Below are 21,949 nucleotides of genomic sequence, written 5' to 3' on the forward strand. Positions count from 1 at the left end.
TAAATAAATAAATAAATAAATAAATAAATAAATAACTAGCTAACTCCAGACTGGGGAGAAGCCCTTCAAACGTTCAGAATGTGGAAGGACATTCGGGGCCACACACACCTGAAAAGACATCGAAGGATTCACACAGGGGAGAGGTCCTCTAAACATTGTGAATGTGCACAGACACACATCACACCATAAAAGACATTGGGGAATTTGCACAGGCCGTTTGCTCATGGATTGCTCCACATGTGGAAGGAACTGCCATCATGACAAAAGTTCTTTCAGAGGTTACTTTTCCATCCCATTGGGGTGGAATTCAAGCCCTCACTCAGCTTCCCTCTGCAGTATTTTTTTCCCCACTAGGTTCCTGGGCCTTTCAAATGGTCCTTTGGAGGCTTGTGCTTGGAGGGTCCCAGAATCTCCTTTAGAAAAACATTGCTCTCCGTGGGCTGCAGAGCCATGGCATTTCACAGATTTCTCATTCTCTCCTGTGAGTTCTTGTCTGTCCTTCAAGGTAGGCCAGACTAGGAAACCAAAGTTATGAATGCTAATGCTACTTTTATTGTAAGGTTATAGTACCAGAATCTTGCAAGTCTGAATGGACTTTCCCCCTCCCTCACTATATCTTTGTGAGAACCAGAGAGAGTCTTGACTGAGACTCTCAGGTTACAGTTTTGGTCCAGACTCAGATTTCTTTTATCTTGGTAGTGGCTCTTCCTCCTATTCCTCAAGGTTATTCCTTCTACCCATTACAGTTCCCCACAAATATGGAGTGCATTGCAGAAGTGTGTTGGTAGGAATCAACTAATGGAAACTGCTTGGTTGTAATATTTATTATTTAGCTCATAGATTTATAAGCCCTAAAACTTTTAGAGCATCTGTCCTCCCCTGGCATTTTGAAGATGCATTAGTGTTTGGCTAAGGAGGATGGGGGTTGTGGTCCAACCCTTGCAGGACACAAAATGGCAGGGGTGCCACTTTAAGGCAAGGGATATAGCTACCCGCCAGCTTAGCTTGATGATGAGACAGGAGCAAATTCCACACCAAAGGACATCTGAAAATGCAAAAGAGGTGGGCCTAACGTGCACACTCATTTTGTTTTCATGTTCGCCTCCAATACACACATTTTGCAGGACAAGCATCTGCTCAACCTGTTTAGCTGAAGGCCAGGTGTAAGCAGGGAATCCTAGGTAGCAAAGTCTCTTGCGACCCGCTCTGCACCGGGGATTGCTGCTTGCAGCCTGCCTCCTCAGTTACCATCTTGCCTTTTTTGACCACCCTTCCCATTGTTGGTGCTGCCAACCTTGAAATAGGACTCATGCATTAATTGCCAAAAACTGGTAAGCGCAGCCATTTCTAAAAGCTGGGTATCAAAACAGAAGAGTGAATGGAGGAAGTGAAAGCAGCAGGAATAGTGGGGGATTGGGGGTCTCTGTGGGGAGGGTCAAAAAGTCAAGATGGCAGGTGCAATTGCACGATGGAAGCCCTACCCCAGGGTTCCTCCGCCTCAGCAACTTTTAGATGGGTGGACTTCAACGCCCATGGCTGGCTGGGGAATTCTGTGAGTTGAAGTCCACCCATCTTAAAGTTGCTGAGGTTGAGGAACCCTGCCCTATCCTTTATAATATGTCACCTGCATAGAAAATGGGAGGGGCTTAAATCACATGTTTGCCTCTGGCATCTAGACTTTTTTGACAGCCTCCATGGACAGCCCTGGGGTGAGTGACCCTGTAATGCTGAAGCTTTGGATGCGAAGAGAAACTGAAGTTGAGTGTATTTGAAGAATGCCAGGTTTCAAAAAAGGCAGATTTTAATTAACTCAGAGCCAAGGTAAGTAACATTTCACAGCAAGGCAAGGAATGCTCAAAGGAGCTCAAGATGGGGGAGAGTTTCTAAAAGAAGGGGGAGATGCTAAAAGAAACTTGCAAGCATTTCTAGTAAGGGGGGGAGGGGAAAGGAAGACAGCAGAAGATACCAAGGTTAACCACACAAGAAACTTAGTGGAGATTTGAAAACAAGAAAAAGCTTTGTAGGTGGTAGAAAGGATGGCAGGTCAGCAAGGGAGAGAGCATGAAATAAAGGGAGCCCCAAAGTGGAAAGAAGTTAGCAGGAAAGTGAATGCTCAGAATACCTAAGGCAGTGTTGTCCAAACTTGACCGCTTTAAGATGAGTGGGCTTCAACTCCCAGAATTCCCCAGCCAGCATGGCTGGCTAGGGAATTCTGGGAGTTGAAGTCCACTCATCTTAAAGCGGCCAAGTTTGGACAACACTGCGCTAAGGAGAGTAATTCATCAGGTATGCTGAAAAGGAAGGGAAGAGAAATCAGGATATCATCTGCTCAGTGAAAATGGGAAAATGTTAAGGAAGAAAAGGCAGAACTATTCAATCCCTACTTTGCTCGTCTCCGTCTTCTCCAACAAGAGTGCATGGGTTTGCTTATATTTATTTATTTATTAAATTTATATGCCACCCGTCTCCCCCAGAGAGTGACTCTGGGTGGCTCACAATTAAAAGCAAACATCAAAAACGGTAAAAAATATAAATATCCATATTAAATTAGCTAAAAGCAATCATACTATATAAAAAGACTACATACATAAAAAGTCTATAAACCTCAAGATGACGGGGGGGGGGTAGAATCAATTACCCACGAGCCAATTCCAACGATGCAAACCCCCATCAGGCCCCCAGGCCATCTGGCATAGCCAGGATTTCATACTCTTCCTGAAGGCCATGAGAGTGGGGGCTCACCACACTTCCAGTTGTTCCACAGGGCAGGGGCCACGGCAGAAAAGGCCATCTTCCTAGACCCCGCCAGTCGGAATTCCTTGGCTGGTGGGGTCTGCAACATGCCCCTTCTGCCAGACCGAGTGGGGCTGGCTGATATAACAGGGGCGAGACAGCTCCTCAGATAACCTGGTCCTGTGCCATGAAGGTCTTTAAAGGTGATAACCAACACCTTGAATTGGGCCCAGAAGCAAACCAGCAACCAATGCAGCTTGTGTAACAACCAAGTTGTTCCCCCAAGTCATCGTGAAGGGCAGGATCAAAGATTGAAACAGACAGAAGGCCAAGGATTGCCTATTTATTTGGAAGAGTTTAAATCTTCAGGGACATATGAATTGCCTCCTATGGTGTTGAAGGAGCCTGCTGGTGTTTTTAGCTGAAGTGTTCTGAGATATCCTAGAGAACAGGGAAAATGTTGGAGAAAAAGACCCCCACCCTGATTGACAGCTGCCAAGTCTGCTCTCTTGAGACACCACATATTGTTCAAGATGCTTGTTGCTTAAGTTGCTGTAGATAGAAATACATTATTGGAATCTAGGAAGCTCATAAAAAACAGGGAAGTACAAACTTGAAAGTGCTGAAGCATGCTTTCCATTGCTAAGAATAATTTGGCCAGGGAGTTGCTTCAACTGCTTAAGGATGTACAGATGGGGACTATATAAAGCATTGCCTACATGTTGAAGGTTGGCAGAAGCTTGAATTCTCCTCTTGCACAGTATTTTGATAAAACTTAATTCACAGTTAAGAGTGTGGTCTTCACTTACTCTTTTGAGGGGCTGTGGAACTTTTCCCCTACACAGGAGACGTGGCAGAAGACTCTTGTCCTCTCCACGTACATGGTATGGCCTTCCCATTCTGCTTAATCACCAGTCCACAGAGACCCTTACCTCCAGCCACCAAATGTCCTGCCCTAGCTGAGGACATATCTGCAGACATATCTGGTGGACTCCCCAGATGTTCACAGCCACAGCAGTCCTGACATGATGGAATCAAATCTTGACTTGCCAAGACAACTCAAGTGCTCCTCAGCTTGGACTCAGTGACCCAGATCCTGGTCTGAAAACTCCTCAACTGGGACTTAGTGACCCAGATCCTGGTCTGGAAGCTCCTCAACTTGGACTCGGTGACCCAGATCCTGGTCTGGAAGCTCCTCAACTTGGACTCGGTGACCCAGATCCTGGTCTGAAAGCTCCTCAGCTTGGACTCGGTGACCCAGATCCTGGTCTGGAAGCTCCTCAGCTTGGACTCGGTGACCCAGATCCTGGTCTGAAAACTCCTCAGCTTGGACTCAGTGACCCAGATCCTGGTCTGGAAGCTCCTCAACTTGGACTTAGTGACCCAGATCCTGGTCTGGAAGTTAGACCACCCAGCCCTTGGGAAAAATATGAACTCAGGATGCAGTGTGGAAGAGCAGGCTGCTTAGCACAATTGCAGGCCCCTGTGCTGTCTTCTTCCCCTCCCATTTGAGCCTTCTCCCCAGCATCAGTACCGCAGAGTTGCCAATAAAGCTGCAACCCTAACACGGCTGTGGGAGGAGAACAGAGGAGATGTGTGTTTTGGAAGCTCTGCAGCCTCCAGGAAACACAGTTCAGCGGCCAAACGAAAGAACGCTTTTTTCCTTCGGAAGGAGTGGATGGTCCAAAAGAGAGGAAAAGAGGTGTAGCAATGCAGCAAGACAAAGCACAGTGTAAAAAAGGTGCAAGAGCTCTACATGCTAGCCATTAATAGAAATAGGAGAAGAAATCTCAGAGGGAGGGGGCTTAAGACAGAGCAGAAAGAAAGAAAGAAATGTTGATGCATACTTGTAATAGTATAGAGCATAGTATATAGGTAATAGAGTAAAAGGCAGTAGAATAATAGGTAATAGTAATTGAATAGTAATAGTATAGAGCAGTGTTTCTCAACCTTGGCAACTTTAAGAGGAGTGGACTTCAACACCCAGAATTCCCCAACCAGCAGGAATTAGGACTGTAGTCCTAACGTACCAGGAGAACATCAACTTGAAGCCACCTACTTTATCTAAAACGAAACCAAAATAAATGTAATGCATTCCCTATTTTTTTCTTCCCTTGGCAGGCCAGAAGGCTTGGCAGGCCAGAAATATGAGGTTGGCTGTAGGTTCTGGCTGGAGAAATGATGGGCTGCTGCAGAAGCATGGATAACTCTCAGCTGTGCCTCGGGAGGAGGCTCAGCCTAAAATATTTAAACCTTCCTTGGACTTGAAAGGATCTGAAATCTCTTTTCCGGTTGTAGCTTGGTTCATTGTGTTTTCCTCAAGTTTCTACTGTTCAGTGCCTTGCGTGTTGCTGTTGAGTTTTATAGCCTGTCTTGGCTGTATTATGTGTAATTAGCCTTAATGGCCACCTACAGAAAAGCCAGGAAATCATCCGCAGAAGGAAGGGAAGAAAAAAGTAGGGAATGCATTACATTTATTTTGGTTTCGTTTTAGATAAAGTAGGTGGCTTCAAGTTGATGTTCTCCTGGTACGTTAGGACTACAGTTGTTGGGTTTCCCAGATGCTGGCCCTGCTTGCAGGAATTCTGGACATCTCATTCCCAGCTTGTCTAGAAAGTACTCAGTTGGGGTAGATTTCAAGGGCAAAGAGATTATAGAATTCACTTCCTGAAATACATGACTCCTGGCCAAGAATTCAAGGCATGCAATACCTACCACAGTAGCCTGGTTGCTCCTGAAAAATGTTTTAAAATAAAAATTCTGCAGGGTGATGATATCTTTATTAGGTTGTAGAAGAGTGAAGTCACCCCCTGGAGACAGCAGGCATTTTTTTCCTTCCTGGGATCCAGCATTTGGTGCTACCAAAAGGAAAGAGGGTTAAAACAGCCCCACCCTCTCCTTCATGGGAGAGTTTGTTTTATAAAATGGGTATTGAAAGCAAGCATGTGGGTGGGTGTGTCAAGAAAGGAATTAAACCAGGAAGACAGCAGAGACTCAGGAAAGAAACAGTAGTCTTCGGAAAGTAAGAGAAAACTTCAATTCTGGAAGCTGCAAGACCACTGAGAGATGGGGGAGGAAGAGAGCCCAACCAGAGTCTGCAAAATCAAGGAAGCCTGCAAACCAAACAGAACCTGATGCTGTTGGGGGGGCTGAGCTGGCTTTCATGCCTCAGGGAGGGCTAGAACTGGTTCTCCCCACTCCTAGTCTAGCACTTTCACCCCTTGACCTTCTTAGGTCTTGGGCTGAGAGGGGGGACTGGGCCCAAGTCCCCCAAGGAACTTCTGTGCCTGAGGGGGGACTAGAACCTGGGTCTCCCCACTCCTAATCCAGTTCCTTCCCCACTACACCACCCTGGCTCTTGAGCTGAGAGGGGGGACTGGCCTGAAGCCCCCCAGAGAGCTACCATGGTTGAGAAGGTACTAGAACCTGGATCTCCCCACTCCTGGTCCAGCACCTTCACCACCTGATGTAAATCTAATGAATCAATTTTAATGTTTTAAGGGATTCATGGGCAGGTCTGTCAAGGGAGAAGAGTTTTGAAAAGTAAGTATTAGTTTCAGGTTGGGGGCAGCCAGCCTTCAAATACAGGTTGTAGGGCAGCAACCGTGGAAGGGGATTTCATCACCCTGTGAGAAAGAAAATGCTGGACCGGGATGGTCCATGACCTGACCTAGCAGGCCTGTTCTCATGTTCTTTGCTGGACCCTAAAGAAACAGTCGCTGATGTTAAATAAACAGGGGGAAAAATACTAGGGAGTGCTGTGCTTTTCTTATCAGTTGGGGAAAAAAAACCATTTGATTCAATCGCGGAACTCTTTATTGTTCAAAGACAAGTACGTTACACAAGATACTAGCAAAGCAGAACAAACAAGTTCTGAACTGTTGACTTTAATGTTAACAGAAAAGGTCAAAAGGAAGATTGGAAACTGGGCAGCAAAAATAGGCAGTAGATTTCAAAATGGGAAACGTCTCTTGTGACCTCGATGATTTGCAGAGCTGAAACGTACATATCGATACGTTAAACAAAGGTAAGAAAACTGCTGTTGTTTAATAAGGCATTTTTTTGTCATTTCTGTTTATAGTATAGATTTTTGGTATGCATAAGACACAAACCTTTTAATGTTTAAGATCCATAGGAGAAGTTTGAGCTGGTTTTTTTTAAAAAAACAACAACTTTGGAATAAGTTTTTCACTCTGAGGTTTTTGTTTCAAACCTCAAATTCTGAAGAGTTTACGCTCCAGACCAGAAATGATCCTCCAATACTGTCCAGCAACTTGTATAGGAGTGGTTTTCTTTTCCATAGCCTGAAACTTTCCATTAATATAATTTGTGAATTCTGACCTTTTCACACATTCTTTCTTGATTTGTATGGTCTACCAGTTTAGGCACCTGCTTCAATGTTCATCCAATCCCCCCCTCTTTTCTAGTCTGGTGACATAAAGCTTCCATTTTCAACCTCTCCATGCTAAATTAACCCATTGTGAATTTTAATTACCAAGAGAGTTTCAAATCCATGCTTTACATTTCTGGCTTGTACTTCCCTAAACCATTGTGCTAACTATAGAGACTTGCTTTGAACAAAACAATTTGGTTTGAACAAAACAATTAACTATGATTTGTTGAAATCGGATCTTCTCCTGCCAGCCACCCTGGAGAAGAAGAGGGAGGGCCAAGCAAGCATGCTAGATTGAGGCTTGTCTATGACACTAAACCAGTGTTGTCCAAACTTGGCCACTTTAAGATGAGTGGACTTCAACTCCCAGAATTCCCCAGCCTGGCTGGGGAATTCTGGGAGTTGAAGTCCACTCATCTTAAAGTGGCCAAGTTTGGACAACACTGCACTAAACTGTGGTTTAGTGTTACCTCTAAAAGCGACTATTATATCACTTGTTCCTTAAAAGTCTTTTTGCTATGTGATGCGTTCAGTGCGATACATGTGGAGAGGTTCAGAGAGGTCCACAGGTTTGGAGGATTTCATCAAAATGGCAAAAACATTGTGCCATCATGTCACATGTTCCACCCTGCCTGTAATACATGCAAAGTCATGATGCGCATCGAAACGGCGTGGAGTTCGCAGCATGATTCTGCTTTTGACCTTTGCCTCCCTGCATCCTCCTCTGCAGATGTTCCTGGAGTAGACAGAAGTTACGCATAGGGACTTTTTCATCTAGTATGGATTTTTTCATGTCTCCTCAGGTACGCTTTGCTCCGGAAACTTTTCCCACAACCTGGACACGAGTGTGGCTTTTCTCCTGTGTGGATTCTCTCATGATGAATGAGGTTTGACCTTCGATTGAAACGTTTCCCACAGACAGAGCATGTGTGCGGTTTCTCTCCCGTGTGGCTTCTCTCATGGGATGTAAGACTCGATTTTTGCTTAAAACTTTTCCCACAGTCCCCGCACGAATACGGTTTCTCTCCTGTGTGGATTCTCCCGTGAATAACCAGGTGTTCCTTACGGCTGAACTTTCTACCGCAGACAGAACATGTGTATGGCTTTTCCTGGGTGTGGATTTTTTGATGTTCCGTGTAGCTTGTTCTGTGCTTAAACCTTTTCCCGCAGATCGAACAGGTGTAGGGTTTTTCTCCAGTGTGAATTCTTTCATGAATAACCACCTGGGATTTATTACCAAACCTTTTCCCGCAGACTGAGCATGAATATGGCTTCTCCCCCGTGTGGGTTCTCATATGTCCGAGAAGGTTGGCTTTACAGCTGAAGCTTCTCCCACAGATTGAGCACGTATACGGAGTTTCTCCAGTATGGGTTCTTTCATGGCTGGTGAGGTTGGATCTTTGCTTGAAGCTTTTCCCACAGAACGTGCACGGGTAAGGCCTTTCTTGGGTGTGAGTTCTTTCATGTGAAATCAGGTTAGTCCTCCCGCTGCACCCTTTCCCACAGACGGAGCATTTATAGGGTGTCTCTCCTGTATGGACTCGCTCATGTCTAATAAGGCTGACTTTGTGAATGAAGTTCTTCCCACAGATGGAGCACGTATAGGTTTTCTCTTGGGTGTGAGTCTTTTCGTGACTAAGAAGATTGGATCTTTGGTTGAAGCTTTTCCCACACACTGAGCATATATATAATTTTTCTTCCTTATGGCATCTCTTGTGGATGGCCAGGTAACTTTTCCAGCTAAAACCTTTCCCACAGACTGAGCATAGATATGGTTTTTCTCCTGTATGAGTTCCCTGATGTCCCAGAAGACAATCTTTACGACTGAAGCTTTTTCCACAGATCGAGCATTTATAGGGAATCTCCCCTGTATGAAGTCTTCCGTGCTGCAGAAGACCCGAGCACTGGCTAAACGTCTTGCCACAGATGGGGCAAGGGTACGGTTTCTCTCCCAGATGAATTCGCTCGTGTCTAACCAGACTTGCTTTGCGACTGAAGCGTTTTGCACAGATAGAACACGCATGTGGTTTTTCTCCTCTGTGGGTGATCTCATGTGCAGTAAGGCCAGAACTCTGAGAGAAGCTTTTATTACACAGAGAGCACTGATAGGGTTTTTCTCCTGTATGTATTCTTTCATGTCTAACGAGGAGTGCTTTACGACTCAGTTTTTTACCACAGACAGAGCACGCAAACGGTTTTTCCCCCGTATGTCTCCTTTCATGGCTAATGAGATGGGATCTTTGACTGAAACTTTTCTCACAGGCTGAACACTTATACGGTCTCTCACCTGCATGGTTGATTTTATGTCTAATGAGATGGGACTTCTGAAAGAATTTTTTCCCACACATTAAGCACGTATAAAGTTTCTCTCCTGTACGGCTTTTTCCGTGGTTCATTAAATAGTATCTCCAACCAGTTCTCGTCTTACCATCTAAGTATTTATAAGGTTCCTCTTCTTCCTGAAGCCATCTCCTGGGCTTGTGAATTCTGTTCTGGAGTTTGAGATCAGCGAGGCCACCTCCTACACAATATAAGGCCTTTTTTACTCTCTTCCTCAAAACATTTCTGGAATACCTCTCTGCTCTGCTTTCATCCAGAGAGATACGTCTTTTCTTTAAATAATGAGAAATTCTGCCAGGGGAAACTCCAAATGGTGCTTTATCCATTGTCCTTTTGTGTGTCCATCCTAGTAAGAGGTCATTTTCCTCTTTCACACGCCCATTTTCTGTTCAGACAAACAGAGAATTTTGAGAATGAAGATGCTCTGACCAAATTTAATAAGCCTTATATTCACTCTATCACTTTACTGCACACTCTACCAAAATTGCTGTTATTCAGGCAAGAGAACTAATGGCATTCAGGCCAAAGAATCAGTCCAAAAATGATAATTTATTAACACTTCCCGTTTCCATAGGAAGTTGAGGTGATCAGCTAAGACAAATCAGATTTATTAATAGAAGTAAACTGCTTTTCTGGGTTTTATATTCCAGGCACCTTCTGTTTTGTCTGGAAAGTGATGACCATCTTATGCCAATAATATTTTATGCTTATTTACATGTAGTATAGTCATTTGCTTGGATTTTTTTTCTCTCAAGGTATTCAAGAGCATTTCCATAATATTTTTTGCCTGTCATTTATGAATAGCAGTGGTTCACTAAAAGTCACATTTAATAACATTCAGGCATTCCTGACTGTACAATTACCTAGCAGCCTGACTGACAGCAGACTGATACTTTTCATGTATCTCACGATATAAAGTATATATCATGGTTTGCCGAGAAGATGTAAAGATTCCTGTTGTATCCATGGCTATGAATTCTTTAAAAGTTCTACATCTCTAAGAATCTGAACTACAAGTCAGATTATGTTGAGATGTTTTGGTCTTTCTTTTATACATTTGTTTTTAACCTGATTTATTAATGTTGGGAATGCCACTCAAAGTCATTAGCTTTTGGAGCAGCCCATAAACCCATGAGTGGAGTGGAGCGGAATGCAATCCCATGTAATGCAACGGAATGGAGTAGAACGCAGTGCAACAGAGTAGAGTGAAGTGGAATGCAATGGAATGGAATGCAGCAGAATGCAACGGAATGCAACGGAATGCAACGGAATGGAATGGAATGGAATGGAATGGAATGGAAGGCAATTTATTGAGAAGACAAGAGGCAAAGAACAATTGTAGAATATGAACAGCTAAGATGGAGCTGATAAGGATAGGACTCTAAGAAGCCATACTACTGACTATAGTCAGAACTCAGACACTTCTTTTAAAGATCAGTTTGTTTTGCTCTTATTAAACCAGTGTGCTCATGAATTAGTTGAAAATACCGACTAATACTACTACTGTCTGTAGTAAACACAGACAGTATTGATTGTGGCTCACCTGACCAACTCCTTACCTGTCTGAATATCTGAGACAATTGTACTGCCCTCAGAAGCCAAAGTCCACATTTCCTTTGTTTGCTCCAATTTGATTATTATACCAGGAAACTCTGTTTTAAAAGATATAACAAAGGTTAAGGAAGACAATCAAGTATGATTGCTACGTTTTGTAAGATTTAATGTTTTTCTATATTGTTGGTAGACACATACATAAAAGTGACTTGAAAGCAAGTATTTTGTGTGGGATGCAGAATGAAACAACTGTAAAATGGTCAGTATTGATTGATGGCCCAGTTCAGGTACATTGATGGCCCAGTTAAGGAGTAAAATATAATAAGGGGCCCGCTATGGGGCTGGAATTTGGGTCCTTGGGAGGCACTGTGCTTAGAGATCAAGGATCAGCCATGTCCACCAAGAGATCAGAGCACCCCTCTCACTTCTAGACAGAGTCCACAGAATCCCCAAAATTCCCCAATAGACAAATTGCTCCCTCACCTGACTTCTCAACCTGGGCATTTTTTTCAGATCCCCAGTGATCCAGGATGCACGGCTCCTCTTCCTTTATTACAGTGTCAAAATGTCCTGCAGTAAAGAGGCATTAGGTGGTCAGTTATGATACTCTGCGTTGGAAGTAAAGTACAATAAATTAGCAACCATTTTGGCCTAGTTTTTCAAACTCTGCAACTTTAAGATGTGTGGACTTTAATGAAATGCTTAATGGTGGTTTGCGGAATAAACTACGTTTGGCTTGCTATTGGTTCATGCAGCCTGCTAACCCAAACAACCCACACCACATCTCAACACAGTGGTGGGGGGAGCAACCTTTTCAGACATGAGGCTCCACTGCTCAATCTTGTGCTTTCAGCGATCTCACCCGTCCAGTTCTCCACCTGGCAAGATTTGGCAATCTCGAGAGATATCTTTCAATACCACAGCGTGATGCCCCCAAGCACCAGAAAAACCTGCAATGCAACTAGATGGTGCCTGCAGACCCTCCCATAGTAAGTAAAAACAGCTGTCATTAACTCTGGGGAGGTCTACAAGCACCATCCAACTTTGTGGCAGGTTTTCTAGGATAGATGTGGTGAACCACGGCCAAGAACAATGTGCAAACCCGTCCAATATCTTAGTAGAAGAATGGTTGAGGGGTAAAGATTGAGGATGAAAACATCTAATTGATTTCATCCTCAAAACTGAAGCGGGAGGTGCATCTAAAGCAATTCTCCTTACCTGAACTGGTCTCTGGTAGGGCTTCGTTGTCCACATACATCTGGTGTTCCAGGACCCACGGCTCTTCCTCTTGTTCCACTTTTATTATCACATCAGGAGATTCTGTGCAAAGGGGAAAGAGAAAGAGGGATGCACAGCCAAAGACTCACCAAGGTGGGGACTTGATTTATTAAACTCACAGACCCATGAGCAGAGTCTCTTTCCCCTCACCTGGGTCAGTATCTAATACAGTCTCCTTTTCCACCCCAAAGAGCTGGTCTGGAATGCAGGGGTCTTCTTCATGCTCAAGCTGAGAGATCAACTTGGGTTTGATCACAAAAAAACCTGTTTGAGGATAGAAGAGGTGCATGTAATGGGTTGTAAAACAGACTGTGGATAAACCGCAGTGGGCAGAGTTCATGAAACATATTTGCCCATCCGTTCGTGGGTAAGGAGGGGTAAGTTTGATAGGAGGAGCAAAAGCCACTGGAGCCAGGCAACCAGGCAAAATGGGCAGAAGAATCTCATCTATTTGGGAAGGGCTCAGATTCTGTTCTTTTCCTGGGTTTTTTTTGGGGGGGGGGCTGCCTTTTATTTCTCTCTCTTCTTTTAAGCCATGTCTAAACCAGGTGTCTGGTACAAGCACAATGACATCACAAATGATGCAGGGCATGTCACTTTAATGGGAGGCCCATGGAAGGCAATGCACCTCAATGCCAGCGGCTGGAGAATGCTCACACCCTAAAACTTCTCATCAGCATCCTGGGGGAGATAGTTTTTGGTTGAAGTGGAAGCATTCCCCACAAACATCTGGATGTTGCTCGCTTTGGTAGCATCCCTTAAAATGAATTGTAGACGCGAACGGTTGAGGAGAGCGGAGGAGATCACCTTGTGGTATCCATCACACCCAGCCATAATTGCTGGGTCTGTAAGGCTAGATTACCCAATGGCAGAGTCCTGGGTGCTCTCTGAGCTTGGTTGTTTACTTGCAGACATTTCATTACCCGACTAGGTAACGTCATCACTGCGAGTGAGTGTGGGGTTTGCTCCCTGTTTATATACAGTAGCTTGCCTGTATATAAACTAAAAAAGCTAAGAAGGAAACAAAAGAGCAGAACACATCCTCTCCAGCAGCCACCACCCAGATAAGCAGGGATTGACACCAGACAAACAAACAAGCAGAGAACAACACCCTAATCAAGGAACTACCAAGGAGAAAACCACACCCCCACCAACACTGGCAAGCCACTGTATATAAACAAGGAGTGAACCCCACCCTCACTCGCACTGATGATGTTACCTAGTTGGGTAATGAAATGTCTGCAAACAAATGACCAAGCTCAGAGAGCACCAAGGACTCCACAGTTCAACCCCGAGCTACAGATATTCTTTTTTATTACCTTCAGTACAATTGATTGCCTCTGCCCCATTATTTCAGTTCACACAACACACTAAACTGGAAACAGGCTCCTTTGCAGTTCAGTGTGTTGTATGAACCCAACCAACGTGGTTCGTTTTTCTCCGGTTAGCATGTTATGCAAAATGTGCCAGTTAACTTTTCCTCAATCAACCACAGCAACACATCAACAGGGTCTTTTCCAATTCAAGGATGGGAATCGGAGTTGTTACCTAAAGAGGCCCCGTTCCTGTAATTTTCTTGCATAACTTCCCGATATAAAGCCTTTTCGCCTGGACCCAGCAGAGACCACTGACTCACTGTGAAATAGACAGCCACGTCTTCGAAAGCCACACGGCTCTGATAAGGAAAAGGAAAAAGCACAGGAAAAGTGACATGCAAATTTCAAACACTCCGTTCCTGCAGCTTCCGTGACTTTTTGGATTGTTGAGGTTTTCGGCAATTTAGCGTTCTGTTTTAGATTGCAAACTGCGCCATGCATCCATTAAACACAAAGGCATTTTAAAAACCCGCAAAGCATAATATAGGTACAATTTCTCCATTACCCCACCCTAACTTTGTAAAAAAAGTCACTTTAACAAAGTTTAGTTAGTAACTGGGTTAACCCAGTATGCAAAACTATGGGTTGCCTAAGCGGTGTATATTGAGCAAGCTACATTTGGCTAGTTCACACATTACTCTAAGCCAGTATTTTTCAACTTGGCAACTTTTAAGATGTGTGGACTTCAACTCCCAGAATTCCCCAGCCAGCCATGCTGGCTGGGGAATTCTGGGAGTTGAAGTCCACACATCTTAAAGTTAAGTCCACACATCTTAAAGTTACTGACTGGCTGGGGAATTCTGGGAATCCTGGCTGGGGAATTCTGGGAGTTGAAGTCCACACATCTTAAAAGTTGCCAAGTTGAAAAACACTGCTCTAAGCCATACACTTTGGGTTCCAAATCACTATGGCTGGGTTCATACAACATGCTAAGCCAAAACCAACCCCACCATATTATAACTTACTGAGGTGTGTGAATCCAGCCAGCAAGATCTGTAAAGCCTTGTTCAGGGCTTGCTCTGTTGTGCAATCCCAGTTTATTAATCAATAAACAGATGCAATGGCCAGTAGGAATAACCTTGAGGAACAGGAGGAAGGGACGCAACCAAGGCAATGGTTAGATAAATGAGATCTGAGTCCAGGACACAAATGTAATCTGAGGAAGCACCTCAGAGAAGCCCCTCCCTGAAGATGGAGGGGGGGAAGGAGGGGGGAAGCGTATTCATACTGTTACCGTAACTTTATAATAAAAGTAATATTAGCATTCATAACTCCGGCTTTGTAGTCTGGTCTACCTTGAAGGGCTGACAACAATAGTGAAGAAAACCATGGTTTAACTCAGGAGCCTCAAACTCCATGTGCGGCTTGCAAGATTATTTTATGCAGCCCTGTAGCATGTCAGCACAGAAAAAAATGGCAAGAAAATATTATAGTGGTCTGATTCATTTTTTCTCTCTCTGGATGTATAAGATAACTTCCCTTAGAGTTATCTAACAAGCCTCATGGCGTGTCTCTTCTTATGGTATAATCACTTTCACTGCTGAGCCTCTTATCTACAACTGAAATAACAAGAACAATACATACTCCCTAATCCGACGCTTGCAGAAAGGAGAATAAAAAACACTAAGAGCAATGTCTTAATTAAAGTATCTTTGGCAGTCAGTCAGTCAGTTGTCTGGGTTGCAACACACTGCACCCATGTGTGAAAAGCCTTCAGCGTGGTGGCCTCCGGGCTAAGGAACTAGTCCTCATGAGGGCTGTGTGTCAATTTGAGGTTGAGACCTGGCTGAGCTCAATGTGACAAGCCGGTGTCTGGCTTCTATGAGCCACACGAACGCATGCCTGAAGAAACAATGCAATCGCTAGATGACAGGCAAGAACAGTGTTTCTCAAACTTGGCAACTTTAAGCTGTGCTGGCTGGGGAATTCTAGGAATTGAAGTCCACGCAGCTTAAAGTTGCCAAGTTTGAGAAACATTGGGCAAGAGGAAATATGCTTCTAGGATGTTATGATCAGCCTAAGAAGATTGTGGCTGGGCTGTCTTTGACTAGGAGGGAAACAGAGAGTTCTAATTCACTGTTTTACTACCTGCAAGAAAGCCCCTGGGGGCACACGGGGAGGCCGCCTATGACAACTAGGCCCCAGGCCCTACATTCTGCAGGTCTGACCATAACTGTTGAATTTGGAAGGCAGGGATTCCTAACCATTAGAGACTGTAAATAGCTGAAAACTGGAATACACACCTTTAAATATGAACAGGAGCATTGAAAAAGCAAAGAGTTCCCAAACATTAATACCACAAGCCCTACCCCCTTCTGCCTCCCCACCCAGCAGTCCACAGCACCTCCCAAAATTAGGTGTGGCCTAGGCCATCCCAAGGTTGCAGTTGACCCTGCCTTCCCCTTGAATTATACTGAGCTACATTTCCACTTTTTCTCCCAACAAATATTCAGACAGAGTGCAATTGTACAGGTGGTCACTAGGTGGCAGCAATATCTTAAAAAAAATATTTGTTCTGGTTTCTCTTTCCTGACACCTCATGGCTGACTCTGTCCATGCAGCCCAACCTTGGCAGCCTTGCCAAAATTGCAGCAACCTCCCAACCATTTCTACTTATCCTCCCAAGACCTGGACCCCAAACCATACCTGAGACAGCACTGCTGCTGGAGTTGGCTCCATCTCCCCTGTGTAGTGGTGGGGGGGTGGGGGAACAGGCACCGCAGCGCCGTCCTGCAACCTGCAAGAGCGATGGAGGAAGGAGGGCTTCCCCAGAGCCTGCTGATCAGACTGTTTCTGAAATGGAGTAAGGTTGCTAGGCAGTGGTGTTGCTGCAAAAGAAGAAAAGGTGAGGTGGTTTTTGTTGCAAAGAAACCTTGGTGATGGGGGGCAGCGATCGGCAACCCCAAGTCTGCATGTCGTCCTCAAGTCCCCTTTGTGCAGCCCTCAAATTCTTCTGAACATGGTTGAGGAAAACCAGGAGCCCTAGCATTTTGAGGTGGGAACAGGAAAGGTGGGTGGAAAGGAGGAAGAGGAGGAACAACAGATTGAACTTGTATGGGGCAGCTCACAATCAAAAGTCAAGGTGCCACTGAACACGTTTTGTGATGGTTGTAGCTGCCATCTTGACTCTTTTGACCCTCCTGCAGACACCCCTGGGTGGGAAACACCTGAAAACTAAACTGTAAGGCCTGAAACAAGCCCTTGCAGCTGGCATAAAAAATTAGCCGTACCCCCAATTTAAAACCCAGCCCTGCCCTATTACGGGGTGTAGCCTTCATTGCCCCCCAAGTGTTCGGTGCGTCCCTTGGCCCCCAAGAGTGGCCCCCAAGGCAGAAAGCAAGAGTGCCAAGAGGCGAAATCTTGACAGAGTCCATTGGCTTTGGAGCCTCTGCCCGGTGAACAAACAGCCTTCAACAAGGTTTAACTGGAAGCTGAATTCACCCAGAGCTACCCCAGGGACTGATAAAGAAGACATCTTAATCAACAACAGTGCATTTGTCTCTATGCAGGCAACTGGGTTTGCACACCATGGTCTGTTGACTAAGCTACAATCACTCAGTTCATGTGACACACTAAGCCACCAATTGTGGTTTACAGCCTGGATTCATGCGTCATGTTAAGCCACAACTGAGCAAGCCCTGTTGTGTGGCACAGCCGAACCAGATCTTCTTTTTTTACCTATCCCTCTCGGGGAAACACCGAGCTGCAACTTCAGAAACTAAGCATCCATCTTGCACGGGGGCGCTGTAAAATAATTCCCACGGTTTTGGTCTTTGCTGGCCAAGGAAGGCAGTTGACTTGGCAGTTTCCACACCGTGTGGGAAGAGGGCAGAGTCTTCCAGCTACACCGATCAGAGGGAAGCAAGGAGAAGGGAAATTGCCACCTGGATATTTATATTCTCCTTTGAACGGAATTTCACAGTCTTAGACTGCCATTAAATAAAAATATTATGTATGTGTGTGTGTGGGGGTGTATACTTGGTTTCTGTGTGCATCTACCTGCATAATACACACACTCACATAGATAGATAGATAGATAGATAGATAGATAGATAGATAGATAGATAGATAGATAGATAGATAGATTTGCCTGACTTTTGGTACACCTGGTATGTTTGTGTTTGAGTGTATAACACATACACATGCACGCACACACGTATGTGTATATATATATATACACACACAGTATATATTTGCCTGACTTGGTACACCCTGTATATGTGTTTGTGTATAATACACACACACACCCTATAGATAGAACTCACTATACTACACTACACTACACTACATGTATACATTTGTCTGACTTTTGGTATACCCTGTATCTGTGTATATAATACATATACACACACACGCACACACACACCCGTATAGCAGGGCTCTCTGTTTCCAAACTCTCAAAGTGAAACGTCGCTGGAAGCGAGCCACGCCGCCCTCCCCGCCCCGGTCCGAGTGGGGATCAATCCACGCAGCCCCCCCGCAATCGCGCCCTTTATCCTTCGGCCCAGCTCCGCTCCCAGCCAGGCGGTGCCGCGCTGGAGGAGCGCAGGGCAGGGCAGGGCAGGGCAGGGCAGGGCAGGGCAGGGCAGGGCAGGGCAGGGCAGGGCAGAAGGGAGATGCGCTGCGCGTGGAGCGGACCCCCGATCGCGAGTCCGGCAGCGCCTTTTCCACGAGCACGTTTCACGGAGGCGCCCCGGCCCCCTCCCCCGGGCGCGCCGCCTCCCCCCGCGCTCACCCGAGGTCTCCCGCCCGGCGGCTGCTCCGCTGGGGCGACCCTGCCGCGGGGCGCGGAAGGGCTCCGGCGAGGCCGCCCCGCCGCCCGCGGCCGGCTGCGGAGCGTCAGCGGGGCGCCCGCTGGCTTTCCGCTTCCCATCATGTGACGGAGCCCCCGCAGCCGTCTGCTCGCTCGCCTGGCGCTCCGGGCGGCTCCGAGCCGCCGGCGGGGAAGGAAACCGACTCCCGGAGCGCGGCTGCCTACAAGGCGATGCTGGCTAAGGCCCCAGCCGAGTTCGTCCCCGCTCGGCCAGATTGGTCAGGGGAGGACTTTGCGCCAACCCTCAGGCGCCGAAGAACCTGCTCAGAACAGGGCGCTGTTTCGTTGAGGCCTCAAGATTTTTACACGGAGGGCCTCAGGTTTACACACAAGGAGCGGTGGGGCTGGAAGGGGCCAGGAGGGCCATCCAGTCCAACCCTCCGCAATGTGCAGAAAAGCCAGCTAAACCCTCCTCAAGAGATGCCCCCCTTAAAAACCTCCAGAGATGGAGAACCTGCACAGCCTCCGTACATAATTCGGTTCTTCCACTCTCACGCCGATCAGGAGGATTTTCCTTGTCTTTAAAGAAAATCTAGGTGCCCTTTAGGCACAGCCCAGGACCAATCGCTTCCACAAAACATCTGTGGTAGCACGCATATGAAGTAAAGCATCCTAAAAGTCACAAAACGTTAACCCCAGGAAATAAACATCAGAAAAACCAACATCCAAGCTAATAACCCAGGAGAAACAAGGTGGCGTTGCATAGCGCTGACTGGGGGAAAGACAGGTGTGACCGGAAGCCTGCTGTGATTTTATGGATGTTCACAAGAAAATCCATGATTCAGTGCCTCCAAATCAGCGTGATTAAATCTAGTGTACCTCGGGTGATGCACCTGTCCTTTGAATGACACAACACGTCTCCATATGGACATCGTTTCTTCTGCTTGTGCAATCTAATTCCCCACCCACCCATGGGGTTCTCCCCCCATCAATCCAGCCATTGAGATGAAGGATCTCGGGAAGCATGGCCTGAGTCAAAAACATCTCAATTTGTCTTTTTAAAAAAGCACGTGTCCTCTGGCCTTTTCTCGGTCATCCTGAGAACTGAGGACAGGGCAGGAGGGCTCACGGTAGCCAATACAGAGGATCCGAGGGATGATTCAAAAGGGATCATATTTTGGGGCTCCTTCTGCACTACTGAGTTAAAACATTATCTAGCCCTCCTTGGGAGGGCAGGAACAAAACCACCCTAAAAATTTGCTAACCTCACAGCCAATCCTTATCTTGCCTCTGTTGTGACTGCCTGCCAAAATTTGCGTGGCCCTGATTTCCAGCACAGCCATTCATTCAGAGGCACAACGGTTGTCCTCTCTTCTGGCTTCACTCCCATCTACTTCCTATCCATCATCAGCCAGTGGCGAAAAGATCCAGCCCTCAGGATAAGGCAGCCTGAATGGGATGGGCCTGTTCAAATCGCCCAATTCTGGAATTTCAGAAGCCGCATACCGAGCAGCATATGTACCCAATTTATGTAAAAAGTACATTAAGAACCATTTAATGCAGAACGCAGTATGAGAGGGAAATACTCTACGGGCATTAACCTACAAATTACAGGAGAGGCCAGCTCACTGTGTTCTGCCAGAAAGAACAAGGACAGAATGGCCTCTATTGCCAGAAGTGGAGTTCTGGGTAGCAATCATCCTAGCCTTTACTTCCAATTGGATCTAGGACTTGCCAAATGCAGTGAAAGAAGTAAAAAATCATAAGACAACTTCTGCTTTTTTTTTCTTTTTTTTTTTTGCTGCTGCCACCGGTCCCAATTGCTTCTTCCACCCTTCACAATGCCTCTTTAGGGCACCTGGGGCCAAGACACGTCTTCCTTTCTTTTGTCACAGGCCCTATTTAAATCCAGTCAAGAAAACAAACCGATGGATCATTCAGCAAATCCACCCAGAGTTCTCACTCCAGGCACAAAGGACCAAATTATCCTACTTTGGACACATATGAGATCTAGTTCTCTGAAGCTGGGAAAGGTGGAAGGAAAAAGAAGAAGAGGAGGACCAGCAGCAAGGTGGATGGACTCAATTACATGGCGATGGAGGCACTATTGGAAGACCTGGTTAAGGACAGATCATGGAGAAACTCTATGTGGTCTCTGGGAGTCGAAAACAACTTGATGGTACATTATCTATCTATCTGTCAGGATCTGCGCAAGCTAGAAATCAAAGCATAATTAGAATGTAGAATAGCGATGCATAGTTGACAAGGCTAAATGTTAGAATGGTTAATTGGAGGCCCGCTTGCTTGCTCCTCCCATAAAAGTCAGAAGAGGGAGGAAAATATCCTCCAAGCCAGGTGCAACCATTATCTTGGTTAGAGGCGCCAACAAGGTCAAGCAGTCGTGAGACCAGGAGAAAGGCGCGAAGAATTTCAAGCAGGAAAAGACAGCAGAAGGGGGGGGGGGAGGAGTGGGTGTTAAAAGGAAAGCTTTTGGCTGGGAATAGTTAGACTCAACAATCTTTAGATGCTGTATGCTACTCTCAATAAAGAAATCTTTGATGGAACTAATGCAAGTCCAGAGGATTTACTGAACTTGGGAAATGAGTGTGCAGACTCTGACTCTATCTATCTATCTATCTATCTATCTATCTATCTATCTATCTATCTATCTATCTATCTATCTATCACAAACCTGAACCAGTTTTATTTAATATAAGTGGTTTGTGTCATTAGACTATTTTAAAGGCAAATCAATTATGTGATTGAGTGCTATCACACTCTCCTAAATTTGGATAAAAAACTATTCCCCTTCCCCTTTCAGATCTATGGGTGTCATCTCCATGAAGGTGGCTTTCCCCCGCACCCCATCAAAATGTTCTCAGCTTTTCTCATGGAGGTCATGAATGGTATGTATCTTTAGCAACTATTGGAGTTACGTTTAAAAAGAATGTGGACACTTGCTACTCTAAGGAATAAATACTCTACTTTTTTTTTCTTCCTAGCGTTTTCCTGCAGGCACAGGATCTGCTTTTTTCGGATCAACCAAATGTTGATCCATTGGTTGGGACAGGCATGGACCAGCCTGACATCGTGGGCTGAGCGAGAGGGACTGGCCCAAAGTCACCCAGCCGGCTTTCGTGCCTAAGGCAGGACTAGAACTCACAGCCTCCTGCTTTCTAGCCTGGAGCCTTCACCACTAGACCAAACTTTCAAGAAATCCTCCAAACAGCCAGGCCAGGGAGGAAATACATCTTCTGGGGAGGAAATAAACCAGCATAAAACCTGGTTCTGCTCTGGAAGCGTTCCATACTCTGGCAGGAATTATCCCACTTCTTGCGCACGCGGGAGTTCGGGTTTGTAGGGCTGACTGCAAACCCGTATTAAAGTCAGGCCACCGCGGGAGAGGGGGGGACCCCCGCTCGTCGCCCCCCAGAACAATTCTGCTCCGGAAGGCCCCGAATTGAAGCAGCCCACCGCCCGCCTCGCCAGCCAGGCGCTTGCGAAGGGGGCTTTTTTTCCGGG

General features: G+C 45.8%; 1 protein-coding gene across 5 annotated transcripts; it reads right to left on the bottom strand.

The window, feature by feature from the left end:
- Positions 1-6,520: 6,520 nt before the first annotated feature.
- LOC103049934 (uncharacterized) lies at positions 6,521-19,034 on the bottom strand. Of its 5 annotated transcripts, none has more exons than XM_088128646.1 (9): positions 18,410-19,034; positions 17,353-17,516; positions 16,321-16,502; positions 13,847-13,973; positions 12,449-12,562; positions 12,239-12,340; positions 11,504-11,590; positions 11,026-11,118; positions 6,521-9,851 (listed from the first exon to the last, which is right to left on the bottom strand). In XM_088128646.1, exons 3-9 carry the CDS (start codon positions 16,351-16,353, stop codon positions 7,897-7,899), a joined length of 2,511 nt encoding a protein of 836 aa, XP_087984772.1. In that variant the 5' UTR covers positions 16,354-16,502; positions 17,353-17,516; positions 18,410-19,034; the 3' UTR covers positions 6,521-7,896. The 5 variants fall into 5 exon arrangements, with proteins under 5 accessions (XP_087984772.1, XP_087984774.1, XP_007441001.3 ...); XM_088128648.1 differs by lacking the exon at positions 17,353-17,516 and adding an exon at positions 14,640-14,752 and having other exon boundaries at positions 18,410-19,032; XM_007440939.4 differs by lacking the exon at positions 17,353-17,516.
- Positions 19,035-21,949: the final 2,915 nt, after the last annotated feature.

This window comes from Python bivittatus, unplaced genomic scaffold (genome assembly GCF_059951505.1).
Source record: "Python bivittatus isolate LINGU-HERP-01145 unplaced genomic scaffold, Pbiv_v1 ctg000800_np1212, whole genome shotgun sequence".
In the NCBI taxonomy this organism is placed as follows: domain Eukaryota; kingdom Metazoa; phylum Chordata; class Lepidosauria; order Squamata; family Pythonidae; genus Python; species Python bivittatus.